The sequence below is a fragment of the Ascaphus truei genome, chromosome 21 (assembly GCF_040206685.1).
Source record: "Ascaphus truei isolate aAscTru1 chromosome 21, aAscTru1.hap1, whole genome shotgun sequence".
In the NCBI taxonomy this organism is placed as follows: Eukaryota; Metazoa; Chordata; class Amphibia; order Anura; family Ascaphidae; genus Ascaphus; species Ascaphus truei.
Window position 1 is genome coordinate 11,178,809 of NC_134503.1, and position 21,264 is coordinate 11,200,072.

Sequence of the window (21,264 nt, forward strand, 5' to 3'; positions counted from 1 at the left end):
AGAACAGTGGAAACACAGCGTTTCAGGACCCATATGGACCTTACATCAGATTGTATTATTATAATAATCACATTGTACAATATGGAGGCCCCCTAACTCCTTCCAAAATCACATGTTTTTAAAGTGTTTGTTATTGAGAACGAAGGTCCCCATTCCATATACAGTACTGTACTATAAAGCCATCTTCTCTTTGCTTGTGAAGGTCTCCGCTCCATTCAATGCAATAAAGCAGGGGTGACCAATTCCAGGCCTCAATGGCCCACCAACAGGTCAGGTTTTCAGGATATCCCCAGCTTCAGCACAGATGGCCCTTGAGGACTGAAGTTGGGCCCCCCTGCAATAAGGGGAAGACAGAGCAAGTTTACATTGCGGCAGCGCGTTGTTTGAAATATGGAATACTATTGATATATGAAATGAATACTCTACCCTGATACAGGGTTACTTCCCAATATGTTATGTTTTTAACTTCATACTAATGGGACAAATCCACCTACTGTATCTAAAGATGTTAATACAATGACACAGCCACGTTTTCCTCTGACCTCATCAGCTTGTTATGCCACAGTTTCTTGGCTCAGCCTTCGGATAGTGTTTTGGGTGCTAGCATTTCTTGCTTTAAAGTTTGTTTGTTTTTTAGGAGGAACATTTTAACATCTCTGCTCTGTGGGTTGAGCATTTCTCAGCCGCTTCACAGTGCAGCAAATTCACGGTGATCAATTAGAATTGGTTTATTACAGCTGCTTTTGCAGTGCTACCACACAACCATCTTAAAGCCGCAATCCCACCCTTTCTCCCCCTTACCTTTTTTTTTCTTTAAAGGATCCCCGGAATTAAACCGCTATTTTCCGTTCTGGGGATCCACCAACTAGATCTTTCTGGTCTTTAAATCTCCCGTGTAACAGTGTCCAATAGGAAGCTGTTTTGTTTATCCTGGAGGCGGCTGAACCCCAGCACTTTTACCAAGAAGTATATTGAGATCCAGGGGATTCCTGGCTCTGAAAGTGGTGGGGTTCGGTGCTGGGGGCTGTCTGGTTCCCATGCTGTAAAAAAATAGGTGCTGATTTAAGTGACACCCACAAGCTGATAAGTAGGGGTGTTTTTGTGGCCTTTATTGCTTTTAGTGGGTGTGACAGTGACCTTTTTTTCCTTTACCAAAACGTTGACGTACTTTCCAAGTTGACTAACAAAAGAATTCCAAAATCTAATTTTTGCTTTTTATATTGAAATATGTATTTTTTATGAATGAGGGTAACTGCGTAGTGCATATTTTAAACTTCTCTGTTTGTTGTATGCTCATGTTTCAGGGATAATGATCTCCCAACCGGATTATTGCTTCCCCCCCTCTCTGGCCTTCCTGCCTCCAAATTCCATTCAATGTCTCTGCTCCTCTCCTCCTGAAATTCCTTCCCTTCCTCCCCATAAAACTCCGCATGAGTTAGGCCGAGTCCATAGACGGACAGGCCGTGCTGAGGCGTGCGGACTCTCCGCGCTGAGCCCCTGCATCCTCAATGAGGATGCCTTGAGAGGGGGCTCACGCGAGTGTCCGCAGGCGTGCTGAGGCGCTGGAGTTTTCAGCCGAGCGCCAAGCTGTTTTTCAGCGCGCTGTCGGCTGAAAACCTCCAATCACAGCACAGCAGTGTCAACGTCACGACGTCGACGTCAGTGCGTCGCGGGCGATTTGCCCAGCGACGTCACTGTCCCGCCTCCTTCAGTCTCCCCCCGCCTCCGATCGCGCCCGCTGGCTCGCCTGTATGTGCATGAAATCGCCCAGATTTCAGCAGGCGAGCCTCAGCGCAGCTCCGAACACCTCACCCCTCTATGGCCCGGGCCTTATGGATTAGAAGCAAAGAGTGACACACTGTGTGCTCATGTGCATGTCATTACCCAGACTGCAGTGCCAGCATTGTATGCTGAATGATTATGGGGATGTGAATCTACTCACAACTATTTTCTTTTTATTTGCTGTATCCAACAATAACTTTGTGTACATGGCATTAACTATGGCTTGGCATGGCCATTGTAACCAGATAACCCTCTTACAAATACTGTATATATAACAGCCTGTTTCTGTATTTCTGCCATACCTGATGAAGGGAAGATAGAGTGTATGGTCAGCGCAAGATGGAATGGAATATATGGGGAAACAATGGTTAGTATCGCAACTTAAAACACCCAACGTTTACACAGATGTGAAATAGAGTATGTGGGGAATTGCTATAACAATATAATGCTACTCACGCGGCCATGTGTGAGTCAGTCTCATCAATGTTATCTTGAGTCAGCTGGTCTCTCTTCTCTGGCGTTTGTATAACCACACCGTCTGTTCCTATTGGTGGGCTTGCACCTCTCCCATGGCCCGTGTATAGGATGACGGTTACAAGTCGTATGTGAGTAAGAAGGCTTCAATATAACAATAAACATAAATATATGCGACTTGCATAGTAAAAACAGTAGCTGCAGCTCGAATGCCTCCCGTTCACTTCGTCAGTACGGAAGTACGAAACGCGTTGTTCCTGTCAGACGTGCACATTCTGATCCAGATCAGCCACCGTAGCCCAGAAGGTCCTCTGTCATTCGGCCCCACTGACGGACCCAGAAGCGGGAGCTAGCCGGAAACAGTGGACCAGAACGGGAGACATTCAAGCTGCAGCTACTGTTTTTACTATGTAAGTCGCGTATATTTATGTTTATTGTTTGAGGAGGGGCGCGACACGGGGAGAGCAGGCATCTTTAGTATGGATAGCAGACTGAGCATGAGCTGCGTTTTGCAGCTTGACAAGTTCGCTGCAGGGGCATACCACTTGACGAGGGGGCGTGTACGGCTATACATAGAAGCAGAAGATATTTAATGGCAAAACTTCCCCAGGGCTGTGTCAGATTAATGAATAAGCAAACTGGGCTCGGGCCTAGTGTCTGCTGGGACAAGGGGACCCCAAAATGCATTAATCAGGCAGGAAGCGCCTGCCAGTTTCTATATCCCCTCTGTGCTGTATGTGACTATCTCTGTGCTTCTATGTATGTCTGTATTTGTTTTTTTTTTGTATGCCCCCTTGTGTAATGGGAACCCTCCCCCTCCCCCCCCCCCCAAACTGGTGCCTGGCCTGGGGCCAAGTATAACCCTTATCCAACTCTGCCCTGGGGCAGATATGTTCTAGAACTGCAGCCCACGAGGGGTACTCTCAAGCTGGATAAGTTGCTGGTCTTTAACGAACACCTTTTACACTGCCATTCTATTTACTGCACTTGCCTTTTATAGCCAAGGATAAGGCAGTGTTGCTAATTACTTGTGCAATAGGTTGTATCTGGGGTTATAAAATCAGTAACCTCTCTTTTATTTAAGGACGATCCCATCTTTTCATCAACGTGATGCGAAGTATTTGTGTCTAGAATGAGATTTTGGCGTGTGAAATTGTTTTAACCATACTCTCCCTGCCCACACGAGATTAAAGAAGAGACTTCTGTTACGTAATGCAGAAGAAACTTTATCTCCGATACGTGAAATGTACAAATCAAATTGCAGTGTTTTTGCACATCTGAAGGCACACTCCTGCTTTGGCTTCTGGGCAGGTTTAAAGGGCAGACTTGTAATCTGTGCACATTCATAATGAAAGTTTAACCATCATATCTTGGCTTTGTTCGAATTCATCTTGCAAACAAACTGAAGGTGAGGATGGAAGCTCCAAAAAGGGATCCTGGAGATAAACTTGTCCGCAGCATACAAGGCCAGTTTAAAGCAGAAATCTCACAATTAACTTGGGGGGCCCTAGAGATTTAAACGTGCTATGTTTCGGCTCATGAGATCCCCTAGTTAACAAGATAATTACAGGGTTAGTTGCAGGTGCTGGGAAAACCAATATGGCTGTTTCAATTTTGCAGAATCTGCCAGCCAATAGGAAGCCACAACATCATCGGTCGTGGCTTCCTTGTGATTAAACCGTGGTGGCCATATTGGGTTTGCCATAAGGGTCTTGAACGCTGTAATTCTCTCGGTAACTGAAAGTAGTGCAGTCCCGCTCCATGGGCCCCCCTGGTTTAAATTATGTAAGAAATAAAATGATCTATTTTCGCTTTCTGGGATTGCTGCTTTTAAAGGTGCAATTAATGGGCTTTTTAATAAAAAAAAAGGATTGAAGCCAGGTGTGTCTGGAGCTGCACCCCATTAATTTCAGCTCCGTGGGACGCCCTGCTTCCTGAGATACCGGCATCCCCTTTAGGTCTGTATCTCTAACGTTTAAAGCTCCCGTGTCATGTGGGCCAATAAGAAGCCGAACCTGATGATGTCACGCTTCCTATTGGCCAGCAGGGTGCGGGAGCTTTGAACCTCCGGCATTCCGTGTACCCGGCGAGCCGAGCGGGTACCGGCACCCACTACGGAGCTCTATCGCAGGGGGTCCACGGAGCTGAAATGAATGGGGTTCAGCTCCGGACACCCACTGCTTCAACCCTGTCTTTAAAAAATAAAACATATTTGCAAAATAATCACCTGCTTGGATTGCATCTTTTAATTTGTAAACTGTTACTAGTATTTGTTGGCCATTATTTAGCACGGGGTGCGCAAACTTTTCTGTTTGCGCCCCCATGTCTGCTCTCCGACCCTGCTCGCGCCTCCCCCGCCTTACCAGCTCTCTGGCATCGGCGGCGTCATATGACATCACAACGTCATGTGATGCCGCGTTGCCTGAGAGCAGGTAAGAGGGAGTTAGAGGTCTCGGGCCTCCCCCGGCATTTAATTTATATGTTGTGGGGAAGAGCGTGGGGCCTCTGTAAATGCTGTTTCTCCCCCTCCCTCCCCCCTTCCTCCCCCCTTCCTCCCCCCCTTTCCCTCCCCCCCTCCCTCCCCCTCTCTCCCTCCCCCCCCTCCCCTCCCCTTCCCTCCCCCCCTCCCTTTCCCTCCCCCCTCTCCCTCCTCCCCCCCCCGAAAATCCCGCACACCCCGCTCTAGCACATCGATAATAACAAAGTGATTCTGCAGGAACCTACATTAGGGGAATAACTCCCACTGAAGGCGGTTATTTCTTCTCCTAAGGGAGAGGTTCATAATTGGGATATTCCCTGGTGATATTTTCCCTAATTGGTGCTCCACAAAGTAATGAATAACAAAGCTGCTTTTACATATATTATGGACACCTAATTGTGCAGATATCTATATATCTCTGAAAACGAACATACTATTGGTCACCATTTTTATAACTGTCTGCATAGCTGCTGTTTTAAAAAAATAATGCAATGCTCTATCGGTATTCAAATCCTAGCTTGCTTTATAATAATACAGTATATGTTCTGCATTTGAGAAGCGGTTATCAGCGTGCCGCTGTTTGTGCAGGCACATCCAACTGGTTTAGAAATTCTAGTGGGCTGAGATTTAAAAATAGGTTTGTTTGATTTTGCTCCCATGTCTTTAAAGGATATTTTTCCAGTGTAGAAACCGCTTCCCAACTGCTTGTCCTGGAGAGTTCATGTTTTAGTGAAAAATGCACCCACCCCGCTCCCTCCTCCTCCTCAATCTAAAAGCTACGGTAATTACTTATGTAAACAGTGGTATAACCATCACCAGCTGTCCTCAAATCCTGATACTGTAGCTTAGGCAAGGCGTTCTCAGCACACCAAGGCGTAATAGTGTATGTATGTATTAATGTACGTAGCGCTTCAGAGCAGTAATACACGTGACATGATATAACACAGAATGGGAATAAGCGCTTCAGACAGAAAAGTAACATTAGGAAAAAAAGTCCCTGCCCCGAAGAGCTTACACTCTAATTTATGCTGCCTGTGATATAGGGCTGGATTTACTAAATGGTGCAAAGCTGTAAGGCACCTAATGGCCTGTTCAATGGATTTGAGATCACAAGGAGAGGTGATGCTGGGATTAGAGCTTGTTCACCTGCTTTAAATCCAGCGTTCGTACCTCTCGGCCACTCCGTCGGGCCATCAATACGATGACGAGCAAGGTGCTTTATAGACTGAAACAGTCTGAACGTGGACTGTGGAGGCTGAGCGGCTTTACAGAGTCTTAGCATAACATCTGCAAACCTAACTGGTTTTGTTTTTAAATTATCCAGCAATATATATATATATCTATATCTCTCTACTTGATCATATAGCACTTTTCTCCCAATGGGACTCAAATAGGGTTGCCAGGTGGCTTCTCCAAAAATACTGGACACAATGGTAAAGTACAATCCACTCTCGGCACGCACACACACACCTCTCCAGGCTGTTTTCTCCTCTCCTTAGCTCCACCCCAAGGCTCCTGACACCTCTTTCTAATTGGCTGCATTCCCAGCAGCAGCCAATCGGGATGGACGAAGCTGCCCAGCCCCTTAGCAACAGCCCTGCTCAGGGAAATCCCACGGCCCCCCAAGCCAGTCAGGTCACTAAGTCTAGAGAGGTAATACCGGACACATACATGTCCAGTATTACTTCTAATTTATTATTATTTTTTACTGGGAAGTGTCCAAATATATGACAATCCTGTTCAATACGGGACACTCAGTAATCCTAGACTCGGCGCTTCCGAATTACAGTACAGCGCGCGGTACGCAGCACATAGGAATGTTACAGACACAGACCCTGCCCAGATGAGCTTACAATCTATGTTTTGGTGCCTGAGGCACAGGGAGATAAAGTGACCTGCCCGAGGTCACAAGGAGCTGACACCGGGAATTCAACCAGGTTCCCCTGCTTCAAACGGTGTCGTTGTAACACAGAATATAAGCTCTGCGTGCATTTGTAGAACAGAGCGGCTTTATCCTACACTACGTGAAAAGTGTAGTTAAAGGGGCGAGAAAGACGCGTGACATAATTAGCCACGCTCGCTGTAGGTTCTGCCGTTTCTTGGCACTTCGTACGTTTGCTGCCTTCATTGTCACGCTAGATAATCCAACATCAGGAGGAAACCACTGCTGAAATATAAATAATTGCCCTGTGGGTTTGCAGGGCAGGAAGGCAACATCCGAATGAGGAAACCAAGTGGTTTGTGTTGCAAGAAACACAGTAACTGTTGCCACGGGGGGGGGGGGGGGGGGGTTACCGACCAAGATACAAAAGAGGATCAAACACAAAGAAATAAATTAATAAATTCAACAGGGAGTGATGGATCTGTGACTTGAACCACTTAATTTTTTTTAGCAATTAACATTGTTTTCCGCATCTGTTCCCCCTGCTGGTTTTATTTTTTAAATCCACCCCTTCACCCCCCCCCCCCCCCCCCCCAGATATATCTATATCTCCACTGTGCTGAAAATAGTGTGTTTCCCAGGCCTGAAACATGCTATTTTCAGCTCCGTGGACTCTCTGGTTTATGCAATACTTGCTGGTGAAAGTAGTGTGTGTGTGTTGTGTGAAACACATTGGCGGTTTCAGATCTCCCTTGTGGGTTCCTATTGGTGTGTGTGATGCGTGGGGGGGGAGATCTAAAATAAAACACACACACACAACCCAGGAAATGCCGCCCGGTACCTGGTCGGTGATGGATCTTGGGAACCGGCGAGTCGTACGGAGCTGAAAATAGCGTGTTTAAGATCCGGGGACTCCCTGCTTCTCAACCTGGTAGAGCAAAGGGGTGGTGTCTGGTAGCAGAAATGTCATAATTTTAATATTCAAATTTATTCAGATATCAGCAGATCTTCACACCGTCTACATTGTAGCAACATAGTTGAAATACAGGCAAAAATCTTGTAACACTTTCTCTAGAAAGATCAATGTATTTTTTGGGGGGTTATGTGTAAGGGAAAAAGAATTGTGCAGGGGTTCCAAGGTTTGAGTGAGGGTGATAGCTCAGGTCTTGAAAAATATGCAGCCGTGTTTGAGTAAAATACAGAGGGGAAAAACAAACCTGTGGTTTATACAAACGTAAGTGTGTGGGGTATGTTACACGCATGTATTCGCATATATACACATACCCATGCATGCATACATATACACGCATGCATACATATAAAAACACGTAGGCATACTGTACATATACATACTAACTGCAAAAGAATTAGGAATACCAGAAAGTGATAGCAGGCACTCTAGGTCTTATGCAAAAATGGCAAGACGTCTTGAGAGGCTCCACTGAGAGACTAAACGTTGATCTTTTTGCATAAGACCTGGAGTGCCTTCTATCACTTTGTTATATGTGTGTACACGCGCGCACACACTCACACGCACACGCAGAGAGAGAGAGAGTGGGGGGGGGGGGGCTGTACTTGTGGATTCTAAGCAGCTTGTGCAATTCTGTTTGCTTGAAGTAAGAGGCATGGATCCCTCCAACACAGGGAGACCGTTGCAGCTGCCAACAGCTGTTTAAAATCAACACTTTTCATAAGTCCCTGAGCAGGCTGCATAGTGAACTATTAAAGGAAGCCGTTGGAGAGATGGTTACTGTCCCTCCGATAGTCCGTTGGAAATGTTTTATTTCAGCTGTATACAATGCTTTCTGTGTCCGAATAGAAGCCTGGTGTATGTTCATGTCTCTGCCCCCAGAATGGCTGCTTGACCTGCTTTTCAATTGGACTTTTATTGAGCTACTGTGACGCGCCTGATGGCGCCGGGTTATTTATAGAACCGGGCAGCTTTCCTAGCATTCGCATGATTTCAATTTGCTAAGTTGGTGTACATGTAGTTTGTGGTAGAGTGACATATATAAATATCCCTGCTTCGTAACGGAGTCCTATGTAAAAGCAGATATGTTCTCAATGCTATCGATGCATTGAAAGGAGAGAGACTTGATCCAGAAAGCTTTCATCTCCAAGGGAAATGATGCATTCATCTCCTTCAATGGCCAAGATAATCCTCAGAAAACTGAAATCCTCCAGCTCGTTGCTTTTTAATTATGACTGCAAACATTAAAGCCTCGGATGTAGTAGGCGCGGGCGACGGAGCGCATGGCGTTGCTCGCGCCTGCTGCAGAGGCGATCTGTGGGATCTGGAGGAGGAGACACGATTTGGTGGCGTGCCCGTGACGTCACATGAGTGGTTCGCCCTCATTGGCTGAACCGCGCGCATGGCCCAGCCGGTGTGCGACCAAATAAAAAGCGTTGCGTGAAAAATTGGCCGCGCTCTCGTGCAACGCACACTCTATGGCCTTCCTCCATTGAGGTACGGTCTTTCGTTTGCGGCGCGTATGGACTTGCTTTTTAAGACTAACCTTAAAACTCGCCTCTTAAATAAAGCGCATACATTATTCACAAATGAGTCAACATTCAATATCCGTGTGTGAAAAAGTATGTAGGCGTTTTATTTCAGTACCTGTTGGTGCCCCCTTGAGCAGCGATAACTTCCTGTAACTGCTGGTCAGTCTCTCACATCGGTTTTGAGGTATTTTGGACCATTTCTCCTTTTATAGAACTGCTTCACCTCGGTGACATTTGAGGGCTTCCTTGCATGGACAGATCACTTCAGGTCCTGCCACAAAATTTCGATGGGATTTAGGTCCGGAGTTGGACTAGGCCATTCTAAAACACGGAATTTCTTCTTCTGCAGCCGTTCTTTTGTAGATCTGCTTGTATGTTTAGGATCATTGTCTTGCTGCATGACCCACTTTCGGACGGATGGCATGATATTCTCCTACAGAATTTTCTGATACAATGCAGAATTCATGGTTGTATCAATGATGGCAAGCAGTCCAGGTCCTGAGGGGCAGCAAAGCAGCCCCAAACCAACATGCTTGACGGGATGAGGTTCTTCAGTTCAAACGCAGTGTTTATTTTTCGCCAAACAATGTTTCTCTTTGAGGCCAAAAAGTTCTACCTTTTTGACTCATCTGTCCAGAGAACATTGTTCCAGAAGTGTTGTGGATCATCTATATGCTATTTGGCAAACTTCAGACGGCAGCAATGTTCTTTTTAGGGAACAGTGGTTTCCTCCTGGCTATCCTTCCATGAACACCATTCTTCAGTCTTTTTCTGATAGTAGAGTCATGAACACTCACATTAGCCAAGGCGAGAGTGGCCTGCAGATCCTTGGATTTTACTCTGGAGTTTTTTGACTTTCTGGATGATTTTACGGTTTGTTCTTGGAGAGATTCTGGTAGGATGACCGCTCTTGGGTAAAGTGGCTGTGGTTTTGAACTTTCTCCATTTGTAGATTATCTGTCTGACAGTGGATTGGGGGAGCTTCAAATCCTTTTAGAAACGTTTTTTTTTTAAGCCTTTTTAGACTGAGCATCAATAACTGCTTTTCTGAGGTCCTCAGAGATTTCTTTTGATCATGGCATGACCTGTTTCTACACACTTGTATGGTGAAGACCAAACTCGCAACGTTTCTGATTTTTTTTATATAGGGTCGGGCCTCCCAAACTCGTCCCCGAAGATCTACCTAATTATTTAAACACCTGATTCTAATTGTCCCCTTTAATTTAGACGATTAAAACCATGGTTTCACTTACTTTTGCACATACCAGGACTCTTAATTACTCATTGTGTTGTCTAATTCAGACATTATTTTGTTTCAAAAGACATGGAATTGGTTAACCTAAACCCTATTGGATATTTAAGAAAAGACTGGTTTTAATTCAAGAAGATTTATCATGGGAAAAACTATGGAATTTAGTCATTATCATTGGGGTACACTCTCTCCCTCTCCCTCTCCCTCTCCTCTCATTGGGGCCGCTTAAATGGCCCAGCGATACATGGTCTTTATGATCACTGCAGTTCCCTCACACATGTCCCTGTAACAATGCACCGATAATCATTGTCTCTTATTGAGTGCACAATAGTTAAGCTGTGTAAGCATTGAAGTCCCTTGGTGTTGTGTTACAGCGGCTGTTCAGTTGTTTGCTGTGGTGGCTGGTGAGGGATTAGGGAATCCGAGACTGGAAAACGCAGTTGGTAAACGGGTTGATTTTACATTAAATCCTGACTTGGAGGGCAGAGGGGTTGGGGGGTTTCTTCCTGGTTATACAGTATGCGCAAGAGAAAGACCTCAGCCTGTGAAATGTCCAGGAAAAATAACACATCGGGTAGCAAAGCAGCGCCCCTGTCATATAGTTGGTTAGTTTCTTCACTTTCTGAGGGACCTGCAAAGTGTCGCAGTTAGAGATGGGCAAATCAGCCCAAAATCCGTTTGGCGGTGTGAAATCCGCAAACGGATTTGGTCGGTTTTAATCCGCACGGATTCATCAAAAACCGCCGCTGGATACAACCCGTGGACGGACTTGTACAATCCTGTCCTGGATTCGGCAGATCCGTTGGCGGATTCTTAAGAATTTTAATAATCCGCCAACGGATTTCTGAATCCGCAGATTGGATTCTACAAATCTGCCCACGCTTTGCGGGATCCGCGGGGGGAATGTATTGGTAATACAAATTTAAAAATCCGCAAAAAAGCGCATCGCCCTTTTTGGTATTGATTCGCTGAAATCCGCCGACCAAAAGAACTGCCCGATCCGCGGCGGATCCGATTTCGCCAATTTCTAGTTGCAATGCACCTCTTAAATGAAACATCCCAATAGTTTGGGCTCACAGCTAGTGTTCCACAGTCACTCCTGCCAAGCACTGCCATCTACTGCACTTATTCCCTCACCTGCGGCCTCTGTAAGTTTCCCAACACACCAGCTCTGCAGGGCAGGGATTTCCTTTCCTATTGTCTGACTTTGTCGCGCTTATTCTAATTTATTATTATTATTATTACTGTATTATTATTCCCTGTACTGTATTGTCTTTGTAAAGCGCTGAATACACTGTGGGTGCTATATATATATATATATATATATATATAAGTGACAGAAAATATAGACAGCTCCCTTCACACACTATACCTAAATTGCTGCAGCCCTGATAGATGTGGCAAGAAATTGCACCAGGCAAATATGCCCAATAAACAGTGGTGTGAAAATAACTAAATGTATTATGGCAGGAAAAACTAAAAGTGACTATTGGATAAAAACACAAAAGCAAAAAAGAAGTGTGCATAACATATAAAAATAAAAAAATAAAAAAAAAGCAATAAAAAAGATATTGCCAATTGATGTGGGTAAAAATGACACTGAGTGTCACTGGGACTTAACTAAAAAATGCAAATATAAAAAATGGGTTCATGTGATAGGCAATGAAAAATTCAATACACGATTATGAACCTATAAATGCAGTGAATATTAAAAATACTTAAGTCCACATGTGTCCATGATAAGTTGATTTGCAAAAGGTCCAGGCTGCTTCTTCTTGGGCTCACCGAACTCCCACAGTACCTATTAGAGAAAAAGAGAAAAGAAGCGCCCGATCCTTGTGTAAAATCAGATGAACAAAGTTTTAATATCTCATGGACAAGACAAATGCACACTTACAATTTGTCTGATAAAATAAAGCATGTTATGGGACCTGCCCATGCACCAACTGAGGACTCCTCGGTCTCTTCTTTGTGTGTGAGTGTCAGTATTGGCTCCAAAAAGGATGTTGCTGTCAGCTGCTGTCTCCAGGGGAGTAATCCTTAGTGTTTGTGAGCACTCAATCTTTGTGGAGATTGAGTGCTCACAAACACTAAGGATTACTCCCCTGGAGACAGCAGCTGACAGCAACATCCTTTTTGGAGCCAATACTGACACTCACACACAAAGAAGAGACCGAGGAGTCCTCAGTTGGTGCATGGGCAGGTCCCATAACATGCTTTATTTTATCAGACAAATTGTAAGTGTGCATTTGTCTTGTCCATGAGATATTAAAACTTTGTTCATCTGATTTTACACAAGGATCGGGCGCTTCTTTTCTCTTTTTCTCTAATATATATATATATATATACACACACACACACACACACACACACACACACACACACACACACACACACACACACACACACACACACACACACACACACACAGCAGTGCATGTACACTACCAGATGTATTTATTGTTTTAATACCAACGTCCAGGTAATTTGTCAGGGGTTGGTTCTGCAAATATAAATATTTACGTTGGTATTAAAAGAATAAATACATCTGGTAGTGTGCATGCACTGCTTTGCATCCTGACATGCAATACTTTAATCGCATTGTATACAGTACGTCAATGTGGAACGGTCCGGTCCATTGGTCCAAGCCATCGTCCACCGTACCCAATTTTCCAACTCTGTCTATGAAATGTCTGTGAATTAACTGTATAACTCTGTTCATTTAATGTAACCATGTATTGTTCTAACTCTGTGCCCAGGACATGCATGAAAACGAGAGGTATCTCTCAATGTATTACTTCCTGGTAAAACAGTTTCATAAATAAAAATACGGTTTAAATTTTTTTTTTTTTTTTTTAAATAATTATAAATAGGGGGATTGCTGCTTTAAGTAAGAAATGGCCAGACCTGGAACGCTCAATGGTTCGTCTATGTTGTTACATTGTAGTCGGCAAGAACTCCAACATCACTGTTTTTATTTCAACTACAGTCCGGACATAACATCCGGACTTAATTGTGGCGTGTCGTCTCCCTCTCAATGTTCTTTGTTTTTATATTTGTTTTTTTTCTGGTGTGTAGCCATCCAAAATGGTGGTCGAGCACGCCGAGTTTGAGAAGGCTGGGAAGGCGCCCGGCCTCCAGATCTGGAGGGTGGAGAAGTTCGACTTGGTGGCCGTTCCACTGAATCAGTATGGATCTTTCTTTACTGGGGATGCCTATCTGGTTCTCAATACCATAAAGCAGCGATCTGGGAACCTGCAATATGATCTCCACTTCTGGCTGGGTAACTATGTGGCCTCCTAACTTATTAGTCCTCTTTCTTTTGATGGCTGTATAATACAAGCAGAGAAGAACTGGCACTCGCCTTATTGTAACTGGTGTGGTATGGCATATCCGATTGGGTGCCCCAGTGCTGCTACCTACAGTACCACTCGGATAGGAACGAACACAGAAAATACACATTTTCTAAATGCCTGGCACGCCCCAAAACGAAAATAGAAATGTAGAAGTTGTAGTAATGAAAATGACAGTTATTCGGGTACAGTCGCCACAACAACCACCAAGTGATGTTTTTGGGGTGTAGGCACCCCTTCTTGTGGCTTGCAGTTGGCATGTATAATAGACATACAAAAGAAAGATTCAACCACACTATGGAATTTAGGGGAAACCGATCATAATATTGATTTCAGATGTCTTCACACTTCTAATATCTACCTGGACAATAATTATCCACCTTATTTGCAGACTTGTAATGTTGCATCAGAAAAATTCCATATAGAAAAATACAAAGTTAGAAGAAAAACACATTTTGGTATGGTGATTCAGAGTGGAATTCATATAGCCCCCTGGTTAAAAAGTTTTGTTCCCATTACAGCTCCAGTTTTTATTTGTGTCACTGAAGGATGGAAACATTGACATCTTCCTTAAATACCCTGCTCCTGATCTTGCATAATGTACTAATTCCACATATATACATACGAGTACTTTGCAGCAGAGACCTGCTTACTGCTGCCACCGCTCACAAGCCTTCAAATGCTTCCACTGCCCCTACCCTCATTGCCCCTATTCTATATGCAGTAAAGCTGTCTTCTTGCCTGGGAACATTTCAGCTCCATTAAAATGATTGAAGCCTACATCCCTTCCAAGGAAGAATGCAGCATATTGAATCTTTTGTCTGTAAGAATGATGGGGGACCATATATTCTTTTTAGTGCAATCGGTGCATCGATTTGGCAAACCACATACATACAAGGCTTTGGATGAATTTACAGTTGCTGTGTTATTTTGTTTCAAGCCCTTACATCAGTAAGTAAATTAATAGGGACTATAAGAGGCTCTGGTTTCATACAGGATCAGTCACGGCTTTCTTCCTTTCTCTGATAGGGGATCAGTGTACCCAGGATGAAAGTGGAGCAGCTGCTATTTTCACCGTGCAAATGGACGATCACTTGGGTGGTAAGCCAATCCAAAACCGTGAAGTTCAAGGATTCGAGTCCTCTTCTTTCTTGGGATACTTCAAATCTGGCATTAAATACAAGGTATTAATAATAACTTTATTTCATATAGCGCTTTTCTCTCAATGGGACTCAAAGCGCGTCACAATTACAGTATAGCGCGCGGTACGCAGCACGTAGGAATGTTACAGACACAGTCCCTGCCCAGATGAGATTACAATCTATTTTGGTGCCTGAGGCACAGGGGGATAAAGTGACTTGCCCAAGGTCACAAGGAGCTGACACCGGGAATTAAACCAGGTTCCCCTGATTGACACTCGGTATCATTATCACTGAGTGCCATTACTCACTGAGCTGCTTCTTCTCCCATAAGAAGTAAAAAGAGTTGAGAATTCAGCTCAATTAAAATTGATACACAAAACTATGGGCAGAAAACACCAAATCCCAATTTCTGATAGAACTGAGCAGTTTTTCTAAACTTGTTCAGTTATCGAAAAATAGTGCCACGTACCAATATATTTTGGGGGTGCTTATGTACAGTATGTAACAACTTGACTAACATTAATACTTGTTTCATAGTTAAGGATATATTTTCATATTTACTCCCAACTCGAACTCAAAAGTACTTCTTTTTATAGTGGCTCATTAAGTTTAATTCAATGATTGCTGCAGGATGGGATTGAATGATCATGTACACACCGCTATTGCCTTCCCTGTAGTGGCATTTATTAACTTTTTCCCCCCTCTTCCGTATTCCCATATGTTTCTATTGCTCATTACAAACTTGATATAAATACTCTAAATTTAGTTTGTTTTTTTTTCTCTTGAAATTGATGTAGTAGTCGGCGGTTTTCTCCTTTTCTCGTCCGTACCCCTAAACCTATCCAATAAAAAATAGTTAAAAAAAAATTAATGGCATGAATTCCAAAACCTTTACTTGTCTTATATAAGAGTCAATAAAAAAATGATTTGTATCTGCAATTAAAATGGTGTTGCGGACCTGATTATAAAAAAGGCACATGATACTGTACTCTGGTTTCTGTCCAGTGATGGGTCGTGCCCAATGAGACTCCAGTGTATGCAATTGGTTTGTTTTTCTGCCACTCCCTATCGTGTCAGTGATGACCTGGTTACCACAAGACCACAATGGGTTAATCACGCCGTTGTTTGCCCTCAGGCTGGTGGTGTGGCTTCGGGCTTTACACATGTAGTGCCAAATGATGTGGACATCCAAAGACTTCTCCAGGTCAAAGGTCGGCGCCTGGCTCGAGCCACTGAGGTTCCGGTCGGCTGGGAGAGCTTTAATCAAGGAGATTGCTTTATCCTGGATCTGGGTGATGTAAGTATTTTTTTTATTATTATTATTATTATTTTTTAATCCCCAGGCTTCAATTGCAAGGTTAGTAATTACAAGTACTTCAAAGACTTGCTTAAATCATAAATCTGTCCTCAGGAGATCGTGTGTGTGTGTGTGTGCTCACTCACATGCGCTCTCGCTCGCTCTCATATGCCCTCTCGCTCTCATTCTCTCTCTACCCCTCTCTCTCTTTTTTTTTTTTTTTTAACACTGAACCTCCTTGTTGTTCATTGCAGGAAATCTTCCAATGGTGCGGATCGAAGTCAAACCGGTTTGAAAAGCTCAAGGCCACAAGTATTGCCAAAGGTATTCGAGACAGCGAAAGAAACGGGCGTGCCAAGGTGTATGTGATGGAAGAAGGGATGGAGCGAGAGAGAATGATTCAGGTGATCATCTTCTTTTTCCAATAACATTTCCAGCTACATCGCAGAGTTTATTTCCCCGACGTGTCCGGATTCGCGGTGCTAAGAATTCCGGGGTGCAATTTTTTCACCGCTTGGCGGTGATTGACACAAATCTCGTCCCAGCATTCTTAGCGCATCAGTGGGACAGGTAGCACAGTGACTGAGCCACCTGTGTTGAAGCTGGGATTTCCTGAAAACCTGACCTGTTGGGGGGGGGGGGGGGGGCTTGAACTTTTGTTGAGCACTCCTGGGTTACAAGACCCTGCTTCATTGAAGACTTTACTAATATGAGGCGCATACTGCAGATTGTGTTATAGGCCAAAATATACGGTGCACTTATTTATTTTATCCAAATTGGCAAACGGAGTCTCAAACCGTTGTCGGTAACTGAAGAACTAGAGGTTTGCAAACTTTGTCTACGGTTCCAACCAAGCATGCGTTCACAGGAGGAGCCTGATGCTTCGCTAGCACATACCGACAATAAAATGTACCCTGGAGGGCTGACAGGAATTCCAGCATCTTGAACTGATCGGTGCTTTTAACGCGGCGTTCACGCTCTGTTTCCATTTTCAGTTAAACCGCTCAAATTACTCTTAAAAAAAAAACATTAAGTGCAAAATGTGCATTTTTAAAAAAAACTTTTGAACCTTTTTTTTTTTTTTAAATCCCTGTGGAAGTTTAATTGCTGTAACATACAGTGATAATGAGTATAACTGTGCACACTGAGTGTGTGTCGTTAGTAAAAACAGGGCACGCAATCCATCTTGGAGTTTATTGATGCTCTGCAGTCTTCCAATTATTTTGGCTCTTACGAGACGTTTAGGAGGTTGGGAGTGTACGACGAGGCCTGGTTTGACCACCCCTTGCATCCGCCCATTTCAAAGAAGTAGAAAATAATCCCCTTTTATACTTTAGCAAATAGAAATATCTCGTGTGAGCACATTCACGTGTCTCAGACAGGTCTGTAACCGTGCTCTTCCCCATTATCTATCAGCGTGCAGTCAGTGGACGATTTCCCATTAGGCCCGATACGGCCTAGGGTGGCAAATCTTCTGTGTTTTCTCTCCTTTTCTCCTCCTCCCTCCCCACCCTGTCCACGGAGGCCCCCCGCTCTCTTCGCCACTGAGAGCGGGAAGAGCGTGGCGCCTCTGTAAAGGTCTCTTACCTTCTCCTTGGCGCCGCCTTCTGCAGCTTCGTGCCGTCACATGATGACGCGTTGCCATGACAATGACATCACATGGCCTCACGTGGTCATGGAAACACGGCATCATGTGACGTTACGGTGTCATTTGAAAAAGGGAAGTACTTATGGGAGGCAGAATTGTAAATCCGCCACTACATACAATGCTTCAACTTCAGCCAGGGATTCTGGGTAATAACATGCAAATGAGCACAGTGTCACCTTCTTGCTTCTTACCCATTTTAACATGGCCCCCTACAAGCTTATGCATGCCGTATTACACAGCTTTTCAGCACCGCCTGGGTTAAAGAAGTGCAGAGCCAGTAAACCTATTCACAGACAGCGCTTTCAACCTTTTTGGCTCTCCTCCGTGTGAGGCTGCTTATACTACACTTTATAATGCGTGGGAACTTGTATTGTCATTATTCCATATGCCCAGATAAGGAGGGTTGTCTTGTTCCAGCTAAGCCAGCCAATTAATAAAATTCCCACCCTGTCTCCTAAAATGAGCATTTGGTAGTGAAACTGATCTTTACTTTAACCCATTGAGGACCAGAGAGGGCTGCAACGCATTGCATTGCAGTTTAAAGCCATGTATGATCACAGCGGACGCTTGGGCGAGAAAATGAACTATTTGATGTTGGGCTGACATGATGAAGAAAGCGAATGGTCGTGACGTGTGCTTTGCTAGATTTTTTTAGATAAGAAACATGTTGTGAACCCTCCTGGCAGCCAAGGGGTTAAGAGACAATATTTTCTAGGTTTGCCTCCCCTTCCTACGTTACCCCAGGGCTGGGAGTAACCCACTGTGAGCGAATGCTTCTTGTGTTGCTCTGTGTCGCCCAGGAAGTGATGCCCCCTGCTGGGCAGCTCTGAGCATGTTTTCGTTGCATCACGTATTGACTCTGTGTGATAGAATCTCAGGCAAGGTTTTTTTCTTCTGCGTTGGGTCATTCGTGAGACACATTAATTCTTCTCCGGTTTCTGCTGGGATTTTTGGACGCGAAGATAAGAGAAGCTGGTGAACACGGGCACATCATTTGATGCATTTTTGTAGAACGTGTGCGTCGCGGTAATGCCTTAACTCCTCCTACAACGGCTTCCTAGTCGTGTGCTGAAGCAGCAGACACAAAGGCAGACATATCGATGCATGTTATAATGTTTGCTTGATACATGAAACCAATATCTGAATTCAAGAACACTATCCATTCTTGTTATTCAACAGAGTTGTGTGAGCAATATTTATTACACAGCACGATGGTTTAAAGTGGCAGTCGAAGCTGCCGTTTATTTTTCCCATTTTATTTTTTTTCCATTCAATATGAGCATAAATACAATCCACACACTAAGTAATTAGCCAAGTTGCCGGTTTGATCCGTTCTCCTGTGATCGATCTGCGAAGATTTGGCTCGGGGGTTCACTAAATGGCTACACAGGATATTCTGCTGTCGGTGACTTTCTAAATGGTTGCTGTAGAAACTAAAAAGGCTGGTTACAGTATACAGGCATACCCCGCATTAACGTACGCAATGGGACCGGAGCATGTATGTAAAGCAAAAATGTACTTAAAGTGAAGCACTACCTTTTTCCCACTTATCGATACATGTACTGTACTGCAATCATCATATACGTGCATAACTGATATAAATAACGCATGTGTAACAGGCTCTATAGTCTCCCCGCTTGCGCACAGCTTCGGTGCAGGTAGGGAGCCGGTATTGCTGTTCAGGACGTGCTGACAGGCGCATGCGTGAGCTGCCGTTTGCCTATTGGGCGATATGTCCTTACTCGCGAGTGTACTTAAAGTGAGCGTCCTTAAACCGGGGTTTGCCTGTAATACATTAAATGTAATTCAGAGTTGTTTAAGAAAATGCTACAAGTATTTTCTCATAATGAGAACTGATTTTATTAAGAAAAAACATATGTGGGATATAGCTTGGTCTGCAGCTTCAATACTAGGGCTGGTGTCCTTGTATATGATATTGATTATTCTCATTTTATTAAAGCAGAACCGTCCTCGCCAACCCCCCATCCATGCCAAAAAGGTTAAAAACAAGCACCTCACCCCCTCAAAATTAAAAATCAAGCCATGTGTTTTAAAGTCTGAAAAAAATAAATGTGTTTTTTTTTTTTTTTTTAAATTCAGTGTACAAGTACATTACCATTATTTTAGCAAAAACATTTTTGAAGATTAAACTTTCGACAAAATGTTTTACGAGTGAGGTAAATCTCGCACACGAGCCATGTAAGGTATAATAAATTTACCTTTTTTATTCCTGTATTTGTTCCAAGATTCTGGGAGATAAGCCAGATTTGCCGGAGGGACCTTCAGATGATGTTCAAGCGGATGCATCCAATAGAAAGCTTGCAAAGCTTTATAAGGTAATTACAAGCAAATGTTTCCCGACCATGTTTACAGGTTTGTTTTAGAGAATTCTCACTTCCTTGTCAAATAATGTACGCAAAAAAAATGCGTGCTTTGTGTTTCTTGCATCTGTTGTTTTACTGTACACACTAGCAACATGTTATAATTGAGTTAATGGTCATTTAATGAAGAGACGATATCTTGTGTTTGAATCACACACTCCTAATTCAGGGAGTGTTTGGAGATTATTACAGGTGATCTATTTGGCATAAACAGAATAGCACAGTGAGAGATGGGTTGTTCTCTTGTAAAGTGCTAAGTATACCTGTGGGTGCTATATAAAGACAGACAAACAGATATACAAGTCTTGAGCGGCCACTTAAAGCGATACTGAGGGGTCCGGAGTTTAATTATTTCCGAACAATCTGAAAATTTGCGTTGTGAAAACAGTTGTCCAGGCGTGCATTCAAATCATCCGAACGCAATGATGATTGTAGCATTACTCTAGCGTTTTACAGGGAGGGAGTTATGGGGTGTTTTATACTCGGATCCATTTGGGTTTAAAAACTATTCTCTCCCAGCCATAAACCGTTCAAGGAAAGATTGAGTGGGAGCTAAGACACCCACAAAAGGTTGTCCCTTTTTTCCCCCAAAGAAAAAATGGGTTCTTTAAAAGTAAGGGCCTGAGAATCCCTAAATCAGAATTCATCTGAGGTTTGTTATATGAATAACACGCGAGTTATGTTCAACCTCAACACCTCTTTGAAAGGATCTAATATTGTTCGGTGGTAGCGTATTGTTCTTCCGTTTTATTCCGTTATATATATGCAGACGGTTTCATAATATAAATTATGTTTTTATAACTTTTCTGTAATGGGCGCTGTACACTTGTCATTATATATTAAATCTAAAATTTTAATAAGCATGGTCTTTGGGCTCTAATTGAACCTAGTACCTTTTTTGAAGAGATTAACCAAATTTTCGGACACATTTTGCTACATTGGGGTTTGTGTTAATTACATCTTTTTTCTAGTGTCATGTGGACCAAGAACTATTGAGGGTAAGACCGTAAATTATTCTTGGTGGTGGTCGCTTAATTGAGGTGTAGCGTGGTTTCTGGGGCATTTTTGCTAA

At 43.6% G+C, this 21,264-nt stretch overlaps 1 protein-coding gene across 5 annotated transcripts in view; it reads left to right on the top strand.

The window, feature by feature from the left end:
• The window catches only part of GSN (gelsolin), a 51,508-nt gene that overhangs the window by 6,913 nt on the left and 23,331 nt on the right, over nucleotides 1–21,264 (top strand). For 3 of the 5 annotated variants that reach the window (XM_075578965.1, XM_075578962.1, XM_075578964.1), the window contains 6 exons: nucleotides 13,450–13,654; nucleotides 14,754–14,908; nucleotides 16,002–16,163; nucleotides 16,418–16,567; nucleotides 20,058–20,147; nucleotides 21,164–21,190. In XM_075578965.1, the coding sequence (XP_075435080.1) occupies nucleotides 13,459–13,654; nucleotides 14,754–14,908; nucleotides 16,002–16,163; nucleotides 16,418–16,567; nucleotides 20,058–20,147; nucleotides 21,164–21,190 (780 nt within the window). In that variant the 5' untranslated portion in view covers nucleotides 13,450–13,458. The remainder of the gene's footprint in view (nucleotides 1–13,449; nucleotides 13,655–14,753; nucleotides 14,909–16,001; nucleotides 16,164–16,417; nucleotides 16,568–20,057; nucleotides 20,148–21,163; nucleotides 21,191–21,264) is intronic. The other 2 variants (XM_075578963.1, XM_075578966.1) reach the window with 1 other exon arrangement.